The 23792-nt window shown below is 44.6% G+C and overlaps 1 protein-coding gene across 7 annotated transcripts in view; it reads right to left on the minus strand.

Moving 5' to 3' along the window:
• Positions 1–19000, minus strand: part of SSBP2 (single stranded DNA binding protein 2) — a 143007-nt gene extending 124007 nt beyond the window's left edge. For all 7 annotated transcript variants that reach the window (XM_071581486.1, XM_071581485.1, XM_071581481.1 and 4 more), the window contains exon 1: positions 18855–19000. In XM_071581486.1, the coding sequence (XP_071437587.1) occupies positions 18855–18913 (59 nt within the window). In that variant the 5' untranslated portion in view covers positions 18914–19000. The remainder of the gene's footprint in view (positions 1–18854) is intronic.
• Between the last annotated feature and the right edge of the window lie 4792 nt (positions 19001–23792).

The raw sequence follows: 23792 nt of genomic DNA on the forward strand, positions 1-23792 counted from the left end.
TAAAAATCAATCTAACAACCTAAACCCCAAAACATGAACCCCAAACAAACAAAAAAATCTTGTAACTGAACCTCAAAATACCGTAAATTATTCAATCTCAAATTTAAGCATTCAGTACTCCTACCCTAAACTTCGAACACGACGCTTCTATTCCAAGTACTTGTGTGCTAATTCCAAAAACAAGTTTTCAGAGCCAACTGGAAGCCCTTCAGGCTGATGCTTTTCCCTTTCACATGCATTCTGTGACCTTTGCAGGTAAGCAGGGGACCATCAGCCCCCTGAGGTGCTTTTCACAAGCTGAACAATGGGTAGGTGCAAACTTTACAACATCAGGACTAAATTCAAAACCCTGGAGATGGAGGTTATCCGGAGACAGTTGGCAAAGCACCCAAAGTTCCCCAAATTCCAGCTCAGCTGCTCCACCTGATACCTGGAAGGGGATTATCTCCCATTTGTCGTCCCTGGGCTGAGGGGTGGGCTGATGCTCACTGTGCATTTTACATAAATACAATTTACATAAATACATTTAATCTGTTTAAAATCTCTGCTGTTCAGAGTGCCCAAGCTGCTCCAGAGCTCTGCTTCTCTTCATTCCTGCTCCAGTTATTTCCCTCCCCAGGGCTGCCATGAATGCAACAAATGAAATCACATGGACGGTGATCTTGTCACATCTCATCAGCAAAGCAAGAGCTGGCCGTGGTCATTATTAGAATAAAGAGTCGTAAAATAAAAGCTTGAAAGAAGACTGTGAAACTTTCTCTACAGTGAGTTGAAGTCTCTCAGTGCAGCTTCTCTACAACACGTCCCTTTCCTCACAGGATTTCATGGAACTTTTCACAGTCAAGGACCACTGGAAAAAAACATTTGTAGAAATGGCAAAAATAATGAGACAGCTGCTCAGTTTATTTGGGATCCCTGCAACTTACACAGCACTTTAAAACAAGTTGTACAGGAAATTCAGCCAGTGAAATAAACCCCCCCAAATTTATTAGGGCTGGATTTGCAAAGAGAAAAAGGTAAATTCCCATCCAAGATGCCAACAGTGTAATTTTATTAGACTGTTACAAAACAATTAAAAGTAATGAAATTTTGACTTCTAACTAAGTGTTAAGAAGCTTAAGATTAGTATTTCCTTAATCCTTCAGTCCCACTGAGAAGCCTTAGCACAGACCAGACAGCATTCTTGAGGTGGTGGTGTTGCTCCTCAGCTTCTCAGCAGCATCACTCATCATGGGGCAGAGACTGACAGTGCAAAACAGCAGCAGAGCTCACCTAGAATTCCATCTTATACTGTGTATGTGCATATTTATACATACAGGTGCACAGAGACTCTCTGTGCTAACAGGCAGGAGAAGAAGCAGCTGATCTCTAAGGCTACAGCATGTCTTTAAAAACAAACAAAACTGGTGCACATGCATTAAATGGTATCCTCAAACAGACATTTATGTCTCAGCATCAACTGCCCAATCTCAGTGAGGAGCAGGGGAGGTAGGACTAAACTACCATTTTTTTTTAATTTTTTTTAGATTTTAAAAATTAGAAAGCCCTTGAAACACCCCCTCAAAAAACACCCCACCACCTACACTCTATTTTAGGTGCCAACTTTAAGGCTTTGCCAGCGACTACTGGAAGGTTTAAGGTCCCTAAAGAAATGGTTCGGTGGTGAAGCTGCTGCAGACCTGCCAACAGACACTTGTACCCAGCTGGTCCCAATTAACAGAATACATCCTGGTGGTTGCTGGCAGAGCCTCCAGCAGGGTCCAGCTTCTGCCACAGCCCAGAAGGGAACCAGAGCATCAGACAAAGACCCTGCACAGGGATGGCACAAAGTCACCTCCTCACTCTGCAGAACAGGGAAATGTGGTGTACTGTCATATATAAACAAACATCTGCAAGGGGACACAGAGAAAAGGCTGTATGGACAATTTATACCCAACAGCAAATGCCATTTAATTCTCAATTTAAACTGAGTATGATCTCCACCATCTGCCCCTCTCACCCCAACCTCCCCACTCCTACAGAGCCAATGCTGGAGGAGTTGGTGGAACCACCACAGTTCACTGTATCTTTTCATCTTTAGTCTGAAACTTTGCTAGGAAAAGGGAAAAGAACTGATGATAGCAAGATCTGTGAAATTATGACTAAACAGACTGAAGTGGTTCTTAAAGGAAAAAGGTCCATGTGAATGATTTTCAGTATTTTCTTTCAAAGCAATGTTCATGTGGGTTTCATGGAAGGGCAAGGGTCTTCAGAAACTTGAAAATGCTGTGTATGCAAGATGTGCCATCAAGTTCAGTATCTGGAATGTTAAAGAACTTCATCAGACCATGAGACAGACAACCCATAAAGCAGCAACATTAGTAGTACGAGTGAGGATTCTGCTGCTTGGAAAAACAATAACAACAACAAACTGATTTCCAAATACATTGTATTTTGTAGTGCAATGTCCCATTTTATTATTCTCTGCATTTTATTTATTTGTGTTTTAAGTAGAGTATCAATTACATTTAATTTTGATAAAAACTCCGCCTCTTGAAATATGAAAGAAGATTCAGTGAGAACAGTATCAGTCAGGGATGAAATAATGAAGCTGATTCAAACAGCTCAGACCAGGGCTCAAACTTCCCCCCAAAAGTGTTCAGATTCCTGGGAGTAAGTGTGGGCATGCTCATGAGTATATTAATTGACAAGAACCATCCCTCCCAGCTCCAGTTAATGTATATCGGGGGAAAATATGCAAAGAGGCTCAAACAGCAAAATATCTCAGGCTAAAAATACCAAGAACTCCCTCAGCTGGAAGTTGTTAGCAAGAGCTCTGATAAAAATAAGGAACCAGGACAGCATAAATTCTTTCCCTTCCCTGCAGAAAATAAAACTACATTTGGAAGGAAAGCATTCAAAATTCAAAACATAATAAAAGGGGTGACTCACCCCTTCAGCATGCAGCACACCCTGGAGGAGGGGAGGGGCAACAGGGATCCAAACCCAAGTCCTGGTGGGAGAACAGCAATTCTCAGCCCCCCACACCCCTGTGTGTTCTGTAATACACACACTACTCCTGCCCTGAAGGATGACCTGTGGCTCTTGAGGGTCTCCAGAGACAATAAAAGACCAAACTGCATCAATGGTTGCTCCTGGAGCCTCCAGGTTACTGGGATGCTCCTCCATCAGGTTACTGGGATGCAGCACTGATGGGATGCTCTGGTTACCCAGAGCAGCACTGCAAGGCTGTGGGTATTCCAAATTCACCTCTTAGCCCAACAAGATTTCCAAAACCCAGGCTGCAAATTGTTTCTTCCACACTTCTCCAACTTACCTTCATGCAGTCAAATGATAAAAGCCAGAACTGGATGACACAGATTTGTTTTCGTTTGCAAGGAGACACACACTCATCACTCAGTTCTTTCCTTTCTGGGAGACAGGCAGGGCACCAAAAAGCAATCCCAAGTCACCTACATTTAACAGCCTTCCACACTCAGAACAGTACGAGAGGCCAGCAGGGTGGGCTAGTCTGAACTGTAGAAGAAACAGCAACCATGATGATCTGGGACAAGCAAACCAGCCAACAACCTCCCACAGCATCCCATTGCTTTGTTTGGGATGGAAAATTCCTAAAACACTGGAGGAACTGCAAAAAGAGAAACGACCTTGCTGAAACATATCCACACAGTCTCACCATTCCATAACCACAAAACTGACAGTTGTACATCGTGTTGGGTCATACAGCAGAGACACCCAAAAGGGTTTGGATCTTTAAGAACCATCTCAAGCAATTCCTTTCACACAGCATCCAACAGAATGCTTCTGCAGGGAATACTGGTGCAAGTCTGTAGTAAAACATCACTTACATGAATGCTCAAGAGATCAACGAAATTTACTTAATTTTACAAACTCTGTGACATAAATAAAAAATACAGAAGGTAACTCTGCCACTAAGAAATTACCTTATGCCAGTCACTTCAGGCAGAAACATTCTTAGACCCTGGATTACAAATAGAGAATATTAGGGTGGGCTGGAAAATGACAGTTTACTGAATCTGAATCTTTGAATGTAGAGGAAAAAAAAAACTTGAGTACTATGTAAGGACACCTCAACATCCTCACTGAGGAATGTCACAGCATCACTCATGGCTTGTATCACATCACTGCAACATCTTTCCTGCCAATTTATGCCACTCACTTCTCAATTTTACATGTTGGATGAAAGCACAGAAAACACAGAGGTGCTGGGGAGCTCCCTGTGCTGAACAGTGGGCTGAAGGAAGAGATGGGAACATGGTCCAAGGAGCACCCATGAATATCCAGGCACACCATGTGTCAGTGCAGAACACATCAATTTTTATCTTATTATCATTTACAGACACAAGGATGTGGGGCAAAGAGGGTTTAAACACAACTTGATACTTAAGACAGTTTCTGTATAGTTTAAAAAAGTGGCCTGTCCAGTTCAAATGTTTGTTTAGCTAAAATATCTGCTGGTGGCTCAACAGCACAGGTCCCACTGCACCCATATTATCCAGTTCCCTGTATCCACATATCAACCTCATCCTGCCCAAAGCAGCAATTCTCTGTTTCCATCACCATCAGGTAAGAAAATAGAACAGAACCACGTACTTCACCCTGATTTTCATGCTGCTTTCAGGACTCCCCCAGGCCACGGAACCAGATTGTGAGGTTCTGTCATTCCCTGGGGCAAATCAATAGAGCTCTGGGGAAAAAAACTCAAAGAAATCAAAAACAGGCAAATGAAAAAGGGATAAACCTTTGGGGCACAAAAGCTCCTTGAGGTCACGTGGGGTGCGAAAAGGGAAGAATCTCTTTTCTTTTTTAAGCTTGTGTCAATTGCTGGGGGTGTTATCCAGGGAAAAACATGGATGGGAGATTTTTGGAGGAGTCAAAAGCTTGTTTTACCAGATAAGCATTAGGGGAGTAGTACATTCCAATGCAGAAAAAAACTACACATATGGACTGCTTTTTCTGTTTTCAGATGCTTTCACTGACACTGATCTAAACGAATACTTTAATAAGTTTGATTGTTGGGTGCTCTTAAAGAAAAGCAAATACAGGTGTTGAATATAAAATCAGCTTTGGTGAACCACAGTTATTACAGCAAATCTCATGTTTCCACACCAACAGGACAAGGGTGTAAGGGTGACACTGAGTAAGTTCAGGAGTGGACCAAGAGTGTAGTTTAATAACTGAAAATGCCTCTTTTATTTTGTACTTGAATCCAAACTGTTTGTTGTTTATTTTGTGGGGTGTTTTTTCATCTCTGTGATCCAACACATGCAGGTGATGCCCAGTTGCCTGTTCTAAGGACAAGGATATTAATCCTCCTTTCCAAGCTTGAGTATATACATGGATCTGTGCATACACACACATATAAACACAACCACAGACAACACTGTGAAAAAAATAGTGCTGAGAGAATGCAATGGTCATCTTCCTTCAGTTAATCCTTCCCTTGGAAAACAAAGAATTCCAAAAAGTTGTGGGCGTGCCAGGAAGAAACAGCCACAGAACTGGCCTGGAAGTGCAGCTGAAACTCACACCTGAATCACCAAGGTGGGAAAAACACGAAAATATTTCCAGTTTGATGCTGCAAGAAAACACAGCAACTACTTTGCCAAATCCCACTGTTGGTCTCTGTAATGGAGTTTTTGGTTCCAACACCATTGGACTGCTTGAAAACAAGGTGTGAAGGCACGCAAGACACTGTCACAAGGCAGGTTTCCCTTCATTTACCTCATTAGTTTTTCATTTGCACCGTGAATTATTGAGGATTTCCCACATCTGTGCCTCTGCCCACTCCAGCCCACAACCACTGGCAGGAGCCAAAGCTCCCCGTACCGAAAGGAATATAAAAAATACACTAGAGAGCCTCTCTTATTATGCTTTGGCTACTGAACGTACCCTCTGTGCAAACAGAAATTAAACAGATTATCACCCCCAGCCCTGCAACAGCACGACCTGCTTTGTGGAATATGGAACAGGAGCACCCACAAGGTAGGGAGGATCCTGAATTTTCCAAGGCATTTCTTTGGCTCACAGTCTAAATATTAAAACCACTGAGCCCTTTTTTGACTTTTTGAAGTATTTTGTAACAGCTTTGTTAGCCAGTGATAAAAGTGAAAGACTGTTCAATCCACTTGCATTGTTTTACAGGAAAAATACTTATGGTTTTATGACGAGAAAACCTTCTTCTATTATCCCCCACCTTTTTTTTCCAAATGACTAATTCCACACAGAACTGGACACTGACACCAAGCAACTCCAATCTCTCCTTTTTTCTCTGATTTTCAATAATTAACTACAGACTTACAGGTCTGTTTACAGAATATTGGGAAAAAATATAAATAACTTTTCTATTACTAGAATTAACAAGGAAACACCTGCATCCAGTGCTCCACTTCACTTTGGTTTTTAATCATGTATTTAAGATGTTCTGTGAAATCATTCAAAATAATTTTCCATTCACTTTTTACATGCTCCTCAACTACAGCTGGACAAATTATTCAAGTCTTGCATCTTCAAAGTTTCTGGAGACAGGAGGGTTTATTTGTTTTGGGGTTTGTTGGTTTTTTTGGAGGGGGTGCCGCACTACAGTACTTTATATGATTTCTAAAAATGAAGTTTATATAACTAGGCTTGCAATTGCACATATCAACAGTTATTGGACTTGTAAGAGTAAACATCTTTATTTTACCCAAATTAGATGTACAGACAGTAAAATCAGAGGTGACACCAGACTTGAGGAGCTGCAGCAGAAGTCAGAACAGCAGCGTGTTGTACCTCTCAGATCTGCTTGTCAAGCCCATTACCATTACCAGAGGCACATTCCACACATCCAATACTGCTCTTCATCCTCTGATCAGAAACTTGCCTTTATCCTTTCCAGCTCTGTGTGTTTTCAACAAACAGCCCTGTGTGCAAGCTCTAGGTGCTTGTTTGTTGATCACATCCTCTGTTCCAACCCAGAAAATCAACTTTCATTTGTAGTATTTTATGCTTATTATTATATAAAAACAGAAGAAAATCAAACTTAACTCCTCAGGCTGTGATGTATGCCTAAAGTTTTTTTAAATATCATCCCTATTTGCATAGATCCTCTCCAAATTCACATTTCAGGGAATATTCAACAGGATGCAGTGATTCCAAGGGTTTTAGCAATAGCTTAAGGAATCAAACAGTTCAAGAGACAGAAAATGGGAGTTGTAACCTTCACTTCCAGGGAGGTGTAACCTTCATTTCCAGGGAGGTGTAATCTTCATTTCCAGTGCCAGATTTGGCAAGGGAGCTTCATTATTCCTTAGACACCTCCAGTAACTCATCCCCACTCCAGCCACACCAACAGGATCTCCAACTCCCCTGCACTGTCCCAGTCCAAAGCCTGACTAAAGAGCAAGTGGAGCCATCCAAGACTGGTCCCCACTCTCGGAGGGTTAGCTGGGAGAAGAAGATAAATAGAATATTCAGCATGGAGCAATGCAAGGGGCTTTGGTTTATCAAATGCTCCATGGCAGGGGCACCAGGTGGCATCTCTAGTTCCAGCCTCATAAATCACTGTATTTACAACACAATTCTATAGCCACAGGATCCATCCTGTGCCCACATTGCCAGGAACAACATATTTACTAAGGAATTTCATAATTCCATTCCTGCACTCAGGTATGTTCCTCAGAGAGCACAACCCCTCCCAGGGAAAGGCCAACAAAGGCTACCTCAGGTTGTCCCTGATTTTTTTTGCTGGTGTTTTTATTAACCTATAAAAATTATTTTCAATATTAACACTGACACTTTTTTATAAGCATTAAGCTGTTTATCACAGAAAACATAGACAGCACTTCACCTTCCTCTACCTGCAAAAATGTTTAATTCCAACACTTACTAACTTTTCCAAACTCATTGTATTGATATAAATACATCTGCTGGTAACAAGACATTTATCAATATCAATTTTTAAATGTATGTACGGGAATTTACATGTACTGATTATTTACTCCTTCTGTATTTTCCAAACACTGACTTCTTTCTGTAAAAATTATAGGGGTTTGTAGGTTTGTTTTAAGGTGAAATCTCTCCCAAAAATCAGAGGCATTGGAAACAAAATGGAAATAAATGTAAAACATGGGACAGGGTGTAGTCAGTAACTTCTTAATTTCTTCTTCAAGGCTGAAATTTCTCTTTCAAAGACAGTATTTTATTTGGGAATGGGGTCTAGGAAACAAAACAGTCAAGCCCAAGTAATAAAACCAGCATTTTCATTGGCCACTTGGGCTTATCAACCCCACCAACAGTTTGGGGTTCACATCCAGGGTTGTACTTCAACAAAACCCACATAAACTTACACCAAAAAACACCAAAACACGAGCCCAAAGGCAGAGCTAAAGCCAAACAAGGATGGGATGGAGCAGCCCAGGAATTCAATGCAGAAAAGAGCACAGCTGACAAACCACATGCCATCAGAAACGTGATTTTTGAACTCTGGATTTTCCCGAATTGTAATTTGCTACTTGGTATTTGCATGGGAAACACAGTGGGGAATAAAGAGTGTGGTGACACCCCCAGTGACCACTGGCCACTGCTGTTTCACAGGTGGGTCCAGCTCAGCGATAAACCCTGAAAAACTCCAGAACTCTTGCCTGAAGAAAGACTGTGAGCACTTTGAGAAGCCTAAAAAGAGAGAAAAATATGGGCAACATAAATTGTATTAATATAAATTTTTGCTCTCTTATCACAAACCAAGCTGGTTTTCCTAAAAAGAAGTTGTGAATGCCAAGGCTGGGGTTTGGAGGAGCCCAAGTCAAGAGGCTCAGGCTGCTCCAGGCACAGGGAATAAAGGAGGTGCAAAGGGCAGAGGAGGAGGAAGGGCTTCTTTGGTCCAGTCCTTAGAGGATATAAACTTAGGGGATATCACAGAATCCCAGACTATTCTGAGCTGGAAGGGACCCACAAGGATCATCGAGTCCAGCTCTTCAGTCAATGGCCCACACAGGGGATTGAGCCCATGACCTTGGCATTGTTATAGCCAAGTTTTTATAAACACCTTCAGAACAGAAAGACAGAACAGAGCCAACATTGTCAGGAACAAGGCTGGTTTCACTGTGGATTTGGCTGGGAGACTGCACTGGGCATACAGGAACAAGTGGGACAGTTGATGTATGAAGAGTTTTGATTGTTAGCCCATCCCATCACATCTATGTTAGCTAACATCTTCATGAAATGAAAAAAACCAGTGTACAATCACACAAAATAAATAATGGAAGAGCCATTAACAGAATGTTTCTACAAACAAGAGAAAGTTCTGGCTACCCTGAGCCAATTCCACTAAAATACTTTCATTAATGAGTGGTATGTAGAAACACAAAAGTGTACATAAGTCAGTAAAGATTGTAAGCCCTCCTGGGGACACAAAAAGAATAAGGTGTAAGAGAAAATTAAACACAGGCAAATGTAGGGTACTGTGCTCAGAAGTAAGAAATCAAATATGAAATATAAAACAGGGAATAATTGGCTAGGCAGCTGTGTTGTAAAACGAACCTGGAGGGCATGTGGACTCCAAAATGGATTATTTAAAAAACAAAACAGAAATAAAACAAACAAGAACAACAAACAAAAAGCCAACAAATCCCAACAACATAAATAGGCAAGTGTTCCAGTGAGTATTATCAGCACTGTTTTATATATATAATCTCAAAGGAGAAGTAATTATTTAATTCTGCTCCATTCTATGCTCTGGACATGCTACTAATAATAGGGAGAAAAAACACAAACACTCCAGGGGCAGGAATTACAGAAGGTTTGAAGGGAGAAAAAATGATCCACTACAAAAATTTTCAGTCCATTTTTATACTTGAAGCTGGAAAGAGAAAAGCCAGGACACAATGGTCTTGACTTACTGCCACCTTTCAGTTTCTTAGAAAATGACATGTTATGTAACAGGTGAGAACCTGTTACCTTGTGGGCCTGAAGTGAGAAATATCCTACAGACTAGAGAAGTGTGGACAGAGGTCACCTAGATTTCTGAATTAACATATTTGTTGCTATCTGAGCAAGATTTTCTCTCAGCAGTTGAAACACCTGACCACTGCCTAAACAAGCTGGACTTGGGGGGGGTCTGTGGTTTAACTGAGCAACACCAGGGAAGAAACAAACTTCAGCTGTGAGTCAGCCTGTTTGTACACCAAAAAAAGCAGGGAATGAGTGGTCCCTAAGCCCAAGCAACACAGCTGGTAGGCCCTGAACATGCAGGGGCATTTTACTGAGCATTCATAAAGAAAAACTCATCATCTGGTTGTGTCCTTGCTGGTGCCCAAGGCAGCTTTAGCAGAAAACCTTTAAAAGAAGGTGTTTTGATGAACTCTTGATTTACATGTTCCCCAACTACAACTGGAGAAATTATTCAAGTCTTGCACCTTCAAAGCATAAGACCGCCCTCAGAGCATCATGGGGGGCTGTGCAGGTCTGTGACCCTCTCAAGAAGTGGTCCTGCCCCACTGAAGTGTCCTCCTGAGTAACAGATCTATAATTCTGCCTCCCTGAGCACAGCAGGATGCTAAGGTTGTCCTGCAGGAGCATGAACTGTGCACCCTGGATAACTTCTGAGTGCATCTCCCAATTTCCAGTATACCCAAAAGAAGCAGACGGCAAAAAAAATTACCCCATTTTTACAAGTTCCTTTGGCATCCCATCTTTAGTGGCAAGAGAGATGCTGAAAGCTGTACATATGGACTTCTAGTTTATGTGATACTCCAAAACCAAACAACAACAAAAAAAATCAGGGCTACACAGATCAAATTGGGCACCCAATAACCAACAAGTACTTTTGCCTTTCACTTTTCCACACCTTAGTGCCATTTCTAAAACTGCCTGTCAGGCAGCAGTGGCTTGATACCTATTTTTTTAAGGGTGAAGCTCAGACACGGTGATGGTGGGTACCAAAGAAACAACATATTCCTCCTGTAGGAACAGCCTATTATGAAACAGCAAGTCAGGCACAAGGCACGTTCTGCATGTGATTCATCACTGTCTAGAACTGCCTGAAGGGAAGTTCTGGCCAGGTGGGGGTTGGTCTCTTCTTCCAGGCACTCAGCAATAGGACAAGGGGGCACGATGGGCTCAAGCTCTGCCAGGGGAAATTGAAGCTGGAGATCAGAAAAAAATTCTTTGCAGAGAGAGTGCTCAGGCATTAGAATGGGCTGCCCAGAGAGGGGGTGGATTCCCCATCTGTCCTAGTTCAGCAGGAGGGACCAGCTAACCCTGTGTGGGGGTGATCAAAGCTGTGTATTCTACCCCCTCTATTCATTCCCCAAGGTCAATGGGCCATTAGCAGCAGCTGCCCAGGGAGCCATTATCACTTCACACCCAGCCTGAGGGGGGCGGAGCTGCCAATGGGCCATCAACAGCTCAACACCCCCTGGCTCCCAGAGTTAATCACCCATTGTGTGAGTCCCCACCCAGGGGGAGGGACTGAGTGCTCCCTGAGGGTACATAAGTGGTGGGTAAGAAAACCTCAGGACCTTCTCGTCGGATCCAGAGCAGCAGCAGGACCTCGACAGCAGGAGATCACCGCTCTCATCCAGACCACAGCCCTCGCCTGCACCAACAGGTTTTTCTTTTCCTTTTGCTCTGGACTTGGGGGAACCACAGGGGTCTCAGCACAAGGGCAAACAAACCCCCTTGGGTTTGTGCCCCAGGACACTGGGTTATACTGCTGGGGTTTTGTGAGTTGAAAGCAATTTCCCTTGTGTGTCAGTGTTGCTATTGTAATATTATTATTAAATTTTAGGTCTGACTTATAATCTCTCTCGTGGTGAGTTCATTTCCCCTGCTGGTTCACCTTTAAACCAGCACACCATCCCTGGAGGTTTTTCAGCTGAGCTTGGCCGTGGCACTGAGTGCCATGATCTGGTAAAGGGACTGGAGCTGGACCAAGGGTTGGACTTGATCTGGGAGGTCTTTTCCAACCCAATCCATTCTGTGATTCTGTGACAGCAAAACAGCACATCATCAAATAGCTACTCCTTACCAAAACAATGCTCTTTTCTGCACCATAAAAAAACCATTTTTCCTTTTTTTCCAGAGGGAAAAAAAAACACCTCAGCGAACATGCAGATAAGGACAAAGTGAGAACAGCACTTGGTGCATATCTGCATTTTCCAAGTTAAGAGACTGTTGTTGGGAATGCAAGTACATCACCCAGACACTGCACTCAGACACAGAGACACGCTGTTCCAGCTGATTCTGAATGGCAATCCCATCCTTCCATCCCAAAGCTCTGACATCTCTGAGATGCAGCTTTTGGGACTACCATAGTCAGTCAGTATTTCATAGTTTTGGTAGAAAAAAATGTACCCCTCAGTCTCACAGAGGCAGCAGAGGAGCCGTCATTTCCCAGCACCTGGAGGGACAGAATGTTCCTATGAACACAAACCCTGCCCTTCCTGACCTGTCTCCTGCTGTCCTGGCTCAGCTCCCTGCTCTGCACCAGCTCTGCTTCCCTTGTCTGGATGCACCAGCCCCCACCCAGGTCTCTGATCCCAATGCCAGTTCCCTTAGGGAGCAATTCTTTGTCTCCTCTCTCCAGACTGGCCATTTCCACTCTACTTCCTCCACCCTCCTCCAGGAGCCAGCCCTGTTATCTCTGTGTCCTGGCATCTCACAGCTCCAGCCTCCAACTGCTCTATTTACACTTTCCTTAGCACGCCCAGTCCGTTTTTCTCCTCTGTAATTCCAGTATGTGCCCACTTCTAGTTTTTCTCCCCTCTGGCCCCAGGATCTGCCCAGTCCATTTTTTCTCCCCTCTAACCCCAGGACCTGCCACCCCCCAATTTTTCTCCCTTCTGACCCCAGGATATGCCCAGCCTCAGTTTTAATTCCCTCTGATCCCAGGATCTGCCCAGCCTCAATTTTTTCCCCTTCTGATCTCAGGATATGCCCAGTCCATTTTTCCCCTGTCTTGCCCCAGGATCTGCCCAGCCCCAGTTTTTCCCTCCCTCTGGCCCCAGGATCTGCCCAGTCCATTTTTCCCTCTTCTGACCCCACGATCTGCCCAGCCTCAGTTTTTCCCCTTTCTGTCCTCAGTCTACCCAGTCCATTTTTTCTCCCCTCTAACCCCAGTATCTGCCACCCCCGATTTTTCTCACTTCTGACCCCAGGATCTGCCCAGCCCCCGTTTTCCTCCCCTCTAATCCCAGTATGTTCCCACTCCCAGGTTTTCTCCCCTCTGATCCCAGATCTGCCCAGTCCATTTTTCCCACTTCTAACCCCAGGAACTGCCCAGTCCATTTTTCCCCTGTCTTGCCCCAGGATATGCCCAGCCCCAGTTTTTCTCCCCTGTAAAATCCCAGTATGTTCCCACTCCCTATTTTTCTCCCTTCAGATCCCAGGATCTGCCCAGCCTCAGTTTTTCCCTTTTCTGACCCCAGGATATGCCCAGTCCATTTTTCCCCTGACTTGCCCCAGGATCTGCCCAGCCTCAGTTTTTCTCCCCTCTAATCCCAGTATGTTCCCACTCCCAGTTTTTCTCCCCTCTGATCCCAGACCTGCCCAGTCCATTTTTCCCACTTCTAACCCCAAGAACTGCCCAGTCCATTTTTCCCCTGTCTTGCCCCAGGATATGCCCAGCCTCAGTTTTTCTCCCCTATAATCCCAGTATGTTCCCACTCCCTATTTTTCTCACTTCTGATGCCAGGATCTGCCCAGCCTCAGTTTTTCCCTTTTCTGACCCCAGGATATGCCCAGTCCATTTTTCCCCTGTCTTGCCCCAGGATATGCCCAGCCCCAGTTTTATTCCCCTATAATCCCAGTATATTCCCACTCCCAGTCTTTCTCCCCTTTAACCCCAGGATCTGCCACCCCCAATTTCTCTCCCTTCTGACCCCAGGATCTGCCCAGCCCCAGATCTTCTCCTCTGTAATCCCAGTATGTTCCCAGTCTCTCCCCTCCGATCCCAGTCTCTGCCGTGCTCTCAGCAAATATGAAATATTCAGCGATTACAGTCAGTAAGCCCTAAGCATATGCAAATGCATCTTTTTGAAAAGCTTTGTTTCCCGGCTAAATTCAGACGCTTTGTCATGCAAATGGGGGAAAGACACGTCCCTGGAACCAAATCCCTCATCCTTTTTTCACTACACTTCGAGCAGAGGGGCACAACATTCTCCCGCTGTAAAAGTTGCAAAAACTTTTAAAACATTGAAAAACATGATTTTTTTTCTTTGCTTAGTTCTCAAAACAAGCCACATTTCAACCGAACTTTTACACACAGATTAAAAAAAGCAGCACAAGGCTTAAGTATCCCGTTGTAAATTTCCCCCCAAAACAGTGAAAGTTCAGCAAAGTTGTTAGAATTTTTGTTTAAGCAACATTAATTGTTTCTGTGCACTGTCTGATCTCCACGGCAAAGGCAGTGACTGTTTTTGCTGCTCATTCATTACCTGAAACACCATTATGGGCTGCCCAAGACACCCGGGTAGTGCAAGGGACCACCTGAAGCACCATGGCCAACAATAAATACTGATAAATAGGTCCTATTTCCAGAACCTTCCCTTCTGTGCACTTCATTAAAAAGTATATTCCTATAAAATGACAAGAAGTGTTCAGTTCACAGACTCCCTGAGCAATGCAACTCCAAATTTTACAAGTTACACCTGCTGGATGAAATCAGTTCATGAATCTCAAAACTAAATTTTCTAAAACAGGCTGGATTCAACTACCAGTTTTGTTACAAAGGGAAAAAAAAAGATAATGTATGTTTCAGCACCCGAAGCTCACCATTGCCTGGGAAAGAACAACAAATTGTTTGTTGAGGCTGGATAAATTTTATGTGTATCTTTTTTATATTTTTTTTTGAGCTAACAGACAGCAGTGGGAAAAAAGTAACTGAACTATGCAAACTCATGCAATGTGGTCTTTTCCAGTCTGAGGGGGGAAAATTAACAAAATATGAAAAAAGGAAAAAAACAAAACCCCACTCATATAAAGGAGCTGTACATCCAAATATCCAACGGCCAAAAACAAACCTGAGAAATAACATTTTGATCACACGCCCTTTATAATTAATTAAATCACAATCTCTAGTCATCCAGTTAGTTTTTTAACCAAAATCTGCATGTCTGCTGAGCCCCAATAAAACCAGGGACAGCCTGGGAAAAAAAACTACTTTAGAAGACCACTGGAAGATCAAGAAAACTTGAACTCAAAATGCAGAGTCCAGTCAGAACTTAGTTTTTCTTGTATGCTCTTTTAAACTACTTTTCTGCATATATATGTTTTCAAATTAAAATATTTTTTATATATAAACTGAAAGCTGCATTTGCAAATGGAACTTGTAAGGTCTGGTCCTCCTCCCTCCACGATTAAAAGTTTACAGAGTTTTACCATTCAATGAAACGTCAACAAATCCAAGATCCTGATCTGAAATAGTCCCATTTTAAGGAATATGGACAAAGCCATAAAAATAAAAAATATATCCAGTTGCTGTAAAGACATAATAAAAGAGGATATGTGGAAAATTTTTAGTCTTTTTCCTTTGGCAATATAGATGGGACTTACATGGTGCCTTCACAGTGAAGAACCACTGTGGAACACAACTTTTTATGCAACAGGGAGCCCTGAGCCCTGAATTCAGGCACAGAATGAGAGGAAGGGGCACAACAGAATCATGTGATTTTTCTCTCTTCATCCTCTCACGCCTCAAAGGTACCGTTTGCCCTCATTTTGAGTGTTTGTTTTGCTGTGCCGCACCTCCCTGGCAAAAAATTAGGTATTTTTGTGCCTAAATTCATCTACCCTCTCACTTCACACGTGTTAAAGCCACACAATACAGAGAATGTCCCCCGAGGTCAAGCAGAAGGGACAAAGACCATAAAACAAATGCCATGTTGGAACTGAAAGTTTGCCAAGGGCTACTACAAATGACTGGCAAAACTTGTTCATTTTAACAGCAATTACATAACCTCAAAGGACATAAATACTACAGGCAGAATTCAGCGAGATTCTCTGCCACAAAACATACTTGGCACTGGATTGTTCTGCAAAATGAATCACAACACGTATTACAAACAACATCTGAACGACGCACATCTTTTCCACACTTGATAAATACTCTTTTCACACCCTGGCCCTGTCACTGGCACAAATCCCCATGGGAAGAAACACATTCCACACAATCAGGCCATCAGCACCCGAGGTAGTGTAATACTTAAAAAAATTATTTCTTTAATTATTGCAGTGTATTTTGGACATCTGTTATGGCTACAAATTTTAGACACTTAAAACCTCGAGGAGGCACAGCAGCCCTAAGTTGCATATTCCTTCCTAAAAACTTTTAAATTAAACATAATTATAATCCCAGTCTTCTTGATTAAATAAATACTTAATGAATCAGTCAAACATACACATTTTTCTCTGTGGTTTTTAAATTAACACAATCACATACATAAGCTGGAGCTGTATTTTTGCAGAGATATTTAACTGGAAGGAAACTTTATTTGTGAGCAGAGCAAAACTCATGCATTCCCTCGGTACAACCAGAGCAAGGCTGTAAAACAGTGTCCTGAGAGGAGAAAAAAAAGGCAATCACAGCTTTTTTGATGTCAGAGAGAAATCATATGAAAGCAGCCGGGATGTGATCTGATCTACCAAGAAGAAACTTTAACAGATGTAATACAACATAAATCTGGAATGTAGACTATATAATGGTATTCCATATCATAAACCAAGTCTTAAAGCTTTTTTCTTTCCCCAGCAAAGGAAAAGGGGGTAAGAGGATGTTTCTGAATTCCCAGCTGTGTTCATTTGTAAGGAGATGCTACCGTGAAGTTTCTTATCTGTCAAGTCCATGGTTTAAAAACAAACCATCTCAGTGTTTTGCATAAAATAATCTACACGTGAGGGATCCACATTTCCAGCTGTTAGTTGTGAGTGGGAGACGACGTGTATTTAAATCGAACAGCACCATCTAGCAGGTCCCCCACAACTTTCCTTAGGAGGGCAGTTGCTACTTGGCAATAAGTCAGTTTCTCAAGCCTGCCCTGAAAATTATCAAGCATTTTCAAACCACATGAAATATTATGTGCTTTATGGCACCAGAAACCCTGAAGAAAAATCAGAGAAAGAATCAGACTGAAAGCAGTTTGAAGTTTCAGCCCCATGACCAGAGCACTTGTGTGTGTGGCTGGGGTAGTTTTTGCAAAGCAGAATTAAAAGAACATGATCTCCATCAGATCCAGCACACAGCAGCCCTATGGATTTGTTTTCAGTCCCACTGTGAGATCCCACTGTGCCCTTCAGTGATTTACCAAGTGTGTTGACAGTCACCAGCAAACATCCAGCAAAAGGAGATGGTTTAATTCTCTAATTTTGCCACACCAAATAAACAACTCTTCAACTATCCAGTTAAGCAATTTTTTAAGCAATTATTTTTAAAATTATCCTTACACTGGGGTAAGAAGTGCCACTAGTTGATCAGATTTTAGTGCTCAAATTGTGTCTCCCGCTCCATCTCAACAATTAAGGCTTCCAGTGCTGCCTCTGTCCCTCCGCTTTCCATGGCAAAGTTAAGTTGTGAGACTGACAAACACTTTTAAGTTTCCCCTACCACCTCCCTCTCCTGTAGCAACAGAGATGCCTGGCCTGTTCCTGTTCCAGGAAGCGTGCATGCCAGCCTCTGGAATTAGGAAGTCTCTTAAAAAAAGAAAAAAAACAACCAAAACAAACAAAAAAACCCCCCATCAAACACCAAAAGAACCACCCCATCATTAAAAAAAAATAAAGAACAAACCAAATAAAAACAGAGGAAGAAACCCACCAAACACCAAAACCAACCAACAAAAAAAACTTCTAGGTGAAGGTTCAAGGCAAAACTGCCCGAAGAGAAACTCCCGGGCCGTGCTCGGCGCGCTGAACCAGCTCCGGAGCGATGCGATTTTTGGAGCAGAGACGCGCAAACCTGCGCTCTGCGCGGGGGTTCCACCTCCAGACCCCTCGGCAGCCTCACCCCGACCCTCCCACACTCCGTGCCCTCCTCTCCGGGGCTTTTCCTGCCCCTCCACGGCGGTGCCGAACCGGCCGAGCGGCGACTCGAGAGGACGCCCCGCACGGACCCGGCTTTGCTGCGCGGAGTGTGCGCGGCGGGGAGCGCAGGGCAGGGCAGGGCAGGGCAGGGCAGGGCAGCGACACCCGCGCCAGCTCCGCGGGGTGCGGGTCTGTCCCCGCAACCGGACAATGCGGGGCGGCGAGTTGGGATGCGGGACCCCCGGCCCTTTGTCACGGGGCTGTCCCGGCTCCGTGCGGAGCAAGCGGGATGCGGGACCCCCTGCCCTTTGTCACCGCGTAAGTCCGGGCAGGATGCGGGACCCCCGGCCCGTTATCATGGGGCTATTCCAGCTCGGTGCGGAGCCGGTGGGACGCGGGACGGCCGACCCTTTGTCACGGGGCTGTCCCAGCGGGATGCGGACCCCCTGCCCTTTGTCACGGGGCTGTCCCGGCTCCGTCCGGAGCCAGCGGGATGCGGGACCCCCGTCACTTTGTCACCGGGGATGTCCCAGCTCGGTGCGGATCTGGTGGGACGCGGGACCCCGTCCCTTTGTCACGGGACTTTCCCAGCTCCGTGCGGGGCCAGCGGGATGCGGGACCCCCTGCCCTTTGTCACCGGGGCTGTCCCAGCTCGGTGCGGGACCAGTGGGACGCGGGACCCCCGTCCCTTTGTCACTGGTACTGTCCCGGCTCGGTGCGGGACCAGCGTGCGGGGTTACCGCGGCGGGACCGTCCCGGACGGGTCTCTCCGCACCCCCCTACGCCGGGACCCCGCCCGGCAAAGTTGAGTTGCGCGGGGGCGCGCGGGGCGTACTCACTTCTCCCTGGCCTGGCTGTCGGACGGGACGCTGCTGTTGCTCTTGCCTTTGCCGTACATGCCTGCGGAGAAGCTCCGACTGTCACGCACCTGTCAACCCATCACCGCCTCCCCGGGACCGGCCCCGTCGCCAGGGCGACCGCAACACTCGCGCGTACCATTGGCCGGGCCCGCCCCGGCGCGGTGATGGACGGGGCGCGCATCCCGCCGGCCCTGCCCCTCCTCCCGCCCGCTCCCTCCCCTTTCCCCGGCGCAAGGGGGAATTAGAAACCGTTCTAGAAGGATTTTAAACAACCGGCTGTTCCCGGCGCCGCCGGCCCGCCCGCCGCGGCTGCCGCCGAGGGGGGAGCGCGCCGGAGACACGCAAACTGCGGACCGGACTCTGCGAGCGCGGCCCCGCAGCATCCCCGCAGCATCCCCCGCACGGCACCGCACAGCCCCACACCGGGGTCCCCATGTCACCCCTTCCCAGACACCCCCCCTGCCACAGCCGCGCCCGAGGTGGGCAGGAAACATTTCCTGAGCCACAGTTCAAGCTTGTGTCTTAAAGCTCACCAAAAAAAACCCCAAAATAAACCAAACAAACCCGAACCCCAAAAAAACAATAACCGAAAAATACCACCTGCAAAAAAAACCCCGCAACAAAACAGCAAAAACCAACCAACCCAAAACAAACAAAACGCATAAAAAGCAAAAAAAAAAAAAAAGAAAAAAGAATAATTCAACCCCACGGTCTAAAGAAAATTCAAGGAAACGCTTTGATTTTTTTTAAAGTTACATCGCAATAATTGCGTGCTCACAAGAGGTGGTATGAAGAGAGCAGCCACTGGGGCCATACATTACTTGATTTTTTTTAAGTACCCCAATCAGTGGATTTTTTTTGTTTGTTTTTTTGTTCTGTTTTTTCGTTTGTTTGGTTTTTGGGGGGTTTTTTGTTTTGTTTTGTTGGGGTTTTTTTGCTCTTCCTCCTAAACCACAGTCCCAAATTTTGCAAATATTGATACCTGGTTCTGTTTAAACTATGCCCAAACTTGTCAAGCCACTCACGCGCTTAACCCTGCGTGGGGGCTTTTATTGTTGTAATGTTTCCGTGTTTAATACCAAGCCCTTTTCCAGGTCGGGCCAGGTTGTAAATGTACCCATCTCCCCGTCCTTTGGGCAGGCAAAGGTCACGGGCAACCAGCGCCACAAAAACACCCAACCAGGATTTGAGGAGGGAAGTTGTGCCAGACACAGACCACCAGCATCTGTTTATCATTGCTGGGGCTGCGAGGCAAAAAAAACATCCTCTGGCTCTTGAGCTGCCAGAGCAAAGGGAATGGTTGGTGAGGTGAAATTGGGGGTGGGGGGGATTAAGAGAGTATTAATGAGCGACTGGAACAAATTAGCGACGTCAGCAGAGACAACAGGAAGGAAGGAGCAAGAGACGCTGGAGAATCCGAGGTGCAGTTCCCTACACGGTGTGTGTGGGTTGTGTGGGATGCCTGTGCTGCTCCAGCCCACGACAGTAATCCATCAGATTAAAGCACACCACAACAAAACCCATTTTGTGCTAAAGTTGGTTGTTTTCGGCTTATACCTCACTGTATTTTTTCCCCCTTATTATTAACAGTGGGAGAAGTGGTTGGAGTGAATCCAGGGAAAGAATAAATTAGGGTGACTTTTGTCACCTGGTGGGAACTGAGGCTGCTGCTCCCCAGTCATACCAAGGAAACCAGAGAACTACGAGCAAGGTGGCAACAGGGGTTGTGGTGCAAGGAGAAAAGGAAAACAGAAAAGGAGGGATGCAGAAAGGGTAGGAGAAGCTGACATAGGAAATGAAGGATGAGGAAACAAAGTACAAGCACAATGCACAGAGAATTCGGGTGATAAAAGTGGGGAAAGACGAAGAGAGAATATGAGAAGTTAATGCAGCGTGAGCCAAAGGGACGAGTTTTGGCCTCATTTGAAGGGAATAATGCTTACCTTATTACATTTTGCATTGTGTCATGGAGTTCAGGTGGAGGCTGGACGTGAGGTGATGGCATTCAGGGGGAACATGGGCACCAGGAAATGGTGCAAAGAAAGGGAGGCAGAGAAAGAAACAGGACATAGAACAAAAGAGGGACTTGAGCTGTGGGTAAGACATAAAGAAAGAAGGTTGTTGAGGGGAGGAGTGAAGGTGGATATCCTTGGTCAAACTACAACCACAGTTGTCACTGGTACAGATCATCCTAATCCAGAGTACAATTTTCATCTGAATACTTGCTTGCTCCTGGGGAAGAGCCTTTATAACCCCATCAGATATGATGAGAACCTCCTGCTCAAGGCTTTATGCTGCCACCATGAGCTGTAGTATCAGCAGGGCTTTCACATGAGACTGGTAACAGTGGTGAAATGCTTCGTGGGCAAGACAATTCTCCAAATCGCTTGGTTTGTTTGCCTCAATAGTTTGGTTGATTTGTTTGTGGTTCAGAGGGGGGCGTGTTTTGAGGAGATGGCCCTTTGAGGAGATGGCTATATCTGTGTTGTGTCAACGTTTTAAGGGGAGAAGTTTTGTTCTTGAAAAGAACAATGTTGAGGTGTTTCCTAAAAATGTGATGGTGAGACAGCTGTAATATCCTTTGGATATGCAGCACAGCTAAAAATTCTTTGTTCCTGTTTGTCATGTGAATTATTTGCATTCCTGTGATTTATTTTGGTCTGAAGGACCCCAAACGACTTGTGTGTTCACAAGTCAAAATGGGATCTGGGGCAGAGCAAGATGAACTTCTGGAGGGCAGGGCTGGATGCTGGGACAGGATCAGGATGGCTGTTAAAACTCCCTCTCGTTACAGGTCTGCTTCCCAAGCTACCATTAAAATTCCGGTGATGACTTTGTAATTTTGGTTAAAGATCCTTCAGTGGAAAATGCAGAAAAAGTGCTAACAGTTATTTATTCTGCATATGAAAACCAGAGCACCAAAAGGAATAAGGTGCTTGCAGGGCACTGCTGTGGGTTTGCCAGGCTAATGTTACCACTGGCTTTGGAGGAATGATATCATGGAATATTATCTACCAGCAGCACACAAACAAAACCTCATCACGTGGATACAGAACTTTGCTTAGTAAGCACGTAAATGAACACAAAAAACCCCAACCAGTCTCCTCAAGTTTGATTTGTCATTAGTTCTTTCTCAAAGAGTGGATACACGTCTGAAATCTGTGTATCCCTGCCCTTGCTCCAGACATTCTGAGCACAAACACTGCTCTCAGCAGCAGCAGTTGTATCTCATGAGGCCAATGCTGTAATTAATGAGATTTGATGCACAAGTACTGAGACAAAATTTAAGTTTCCAATATCAGAAATGAAGATCCAGCCTTTGTTAAAAAAGGGGATGAGGGGTTGCAGTACTTTAAAGCTTCTCAGTCCGACACTGGAAAGGAATTCACAATGTATTTTTAGAGTGTTATAAAAATCTCTTACATAATGCTGATTAATTCTTGGGTTTTAGGGAAGAGCACTGGGCTTTGTGTGTAAGACTGTTGACCAGCTAAGCCACTGAAAAAAGGCTGGTTTGGGCTGGATTTCTTTTTCCCCTTTAACTTTTTCTTGGATACAGAAAACTGCAATTATTCAATTATTACAGGATTTTGCTTTTGTTTGGGCGTGTATGAATATTTTTCTGGAGACTGCATCTTATTCTTGGAAGTCTTTATCATTTTAAAACATATGTTATGTTATATCACCCTGTCTGAGATATAGGATAGCTACAAACTGGGTGTGGTTTTTTCCCCCTCTCTCTGGCTGCAGCTAGTTATGTTATGGATTAACATTAAGGATATCTGCAGTGAAACATCTCTTGTGTGGCTGTGTAGGGCTTACTTAATGCCACTTATATTACAGAATCACGACTTTCCTGATGCAGTAATATATACAATTACTTTATGTTTCTGCCCATTCTGGTGATTTTCAAAATTGTTGATTAATCAAACTGGCAGGTTTCACATGGCTACTAACAAAGGGTTATTCAGGAAATTAAGTCAGTAAATGGTACTCCCTTATTTTAATTCGAGTTATCTATACTTATTGTTGTGTAGCTGGGAAGAATTTTTTGGACAAGATATCGTGGGAAAGAGACTCTTTTGTTTAGTCTTTTTCAACAGATACGTGACCGAGGCAGCTTTGAAGCCTTTCTGAAGGATACTCTTCCCTTCTGTAGAATGTATTCTCTTCCTGAGGAGTGTCTGACTATAAGACTCCCTCTGCAGAGTTCCATTCTTGAGCCATACAGATGAGTAAGGATTGCTCAGGTGAGTCAGGTGAGTCCTAAGTCTGGAGAATGAAGACAGGAGGAATGCTGGGTCACAACAAAACCTTTACTTGTCCCTCTTTTCCACTCAGGAGGAAATGAAAGTACTTACAGCTCAGAGGTAGGGAGGGATGATCCTTATGGGTCCCTTCCTGCTTGAGATATTCTGTGTTTCTGGGTCTCAGGGAAAGGCTTCCTAAGAATCCAATGACTCCTTGCACTTTCTTTTTCCAGTGAGAACCACAATTTCCTTCAGTCTTTGGAGGAGGAGCAGAGATGCTTTTGCAGCCTCCTGTTACACAGTTCACCCACGAAGAGGCCACACAAATATGATCAGGTTAGAAACAAAACAGTAGGAATAAACCTTCCATCAGTTTATTCCTCTGACTGCCTGTGGCATGTTTGGTGAGACATATGAGTGCTCTTTCTCCTGGTTTGCAAACAGGTGCAGTTCAGAATAGGGGAAATTATCTGTAAAGGGCACACAGCCTGAACCTTACAGTGGAAAAAAACATGCTTGTGTGTACTGGTTTCCTCCACACTGGCTCTCACAACTTCATTCTCTGGTGTTTCATGGGGTTTCAGCTCTCCCTGGTGCTGTTTCCACTGGAGAGGCTTTCACAGCCTCCTTCTCGCTCACAGACGCTCATTTGTGTCTTCGGTGCTGG

Source organism: Pithys albifrons, chromosome Z, assembly GCF_047495875.1.
Source record: "Pithys albifrons albifrons isolate INPA30051 chromosome Z, PitAlb_v1, whole genome shotgun sequence".
In the NCBI taxonomy this organism is placed as follows: Eukaryota; Metazoa; Chordata; class Aves; order Passeriformes; family Thamnophilidae; genus Pithys; species Pithys albifrons.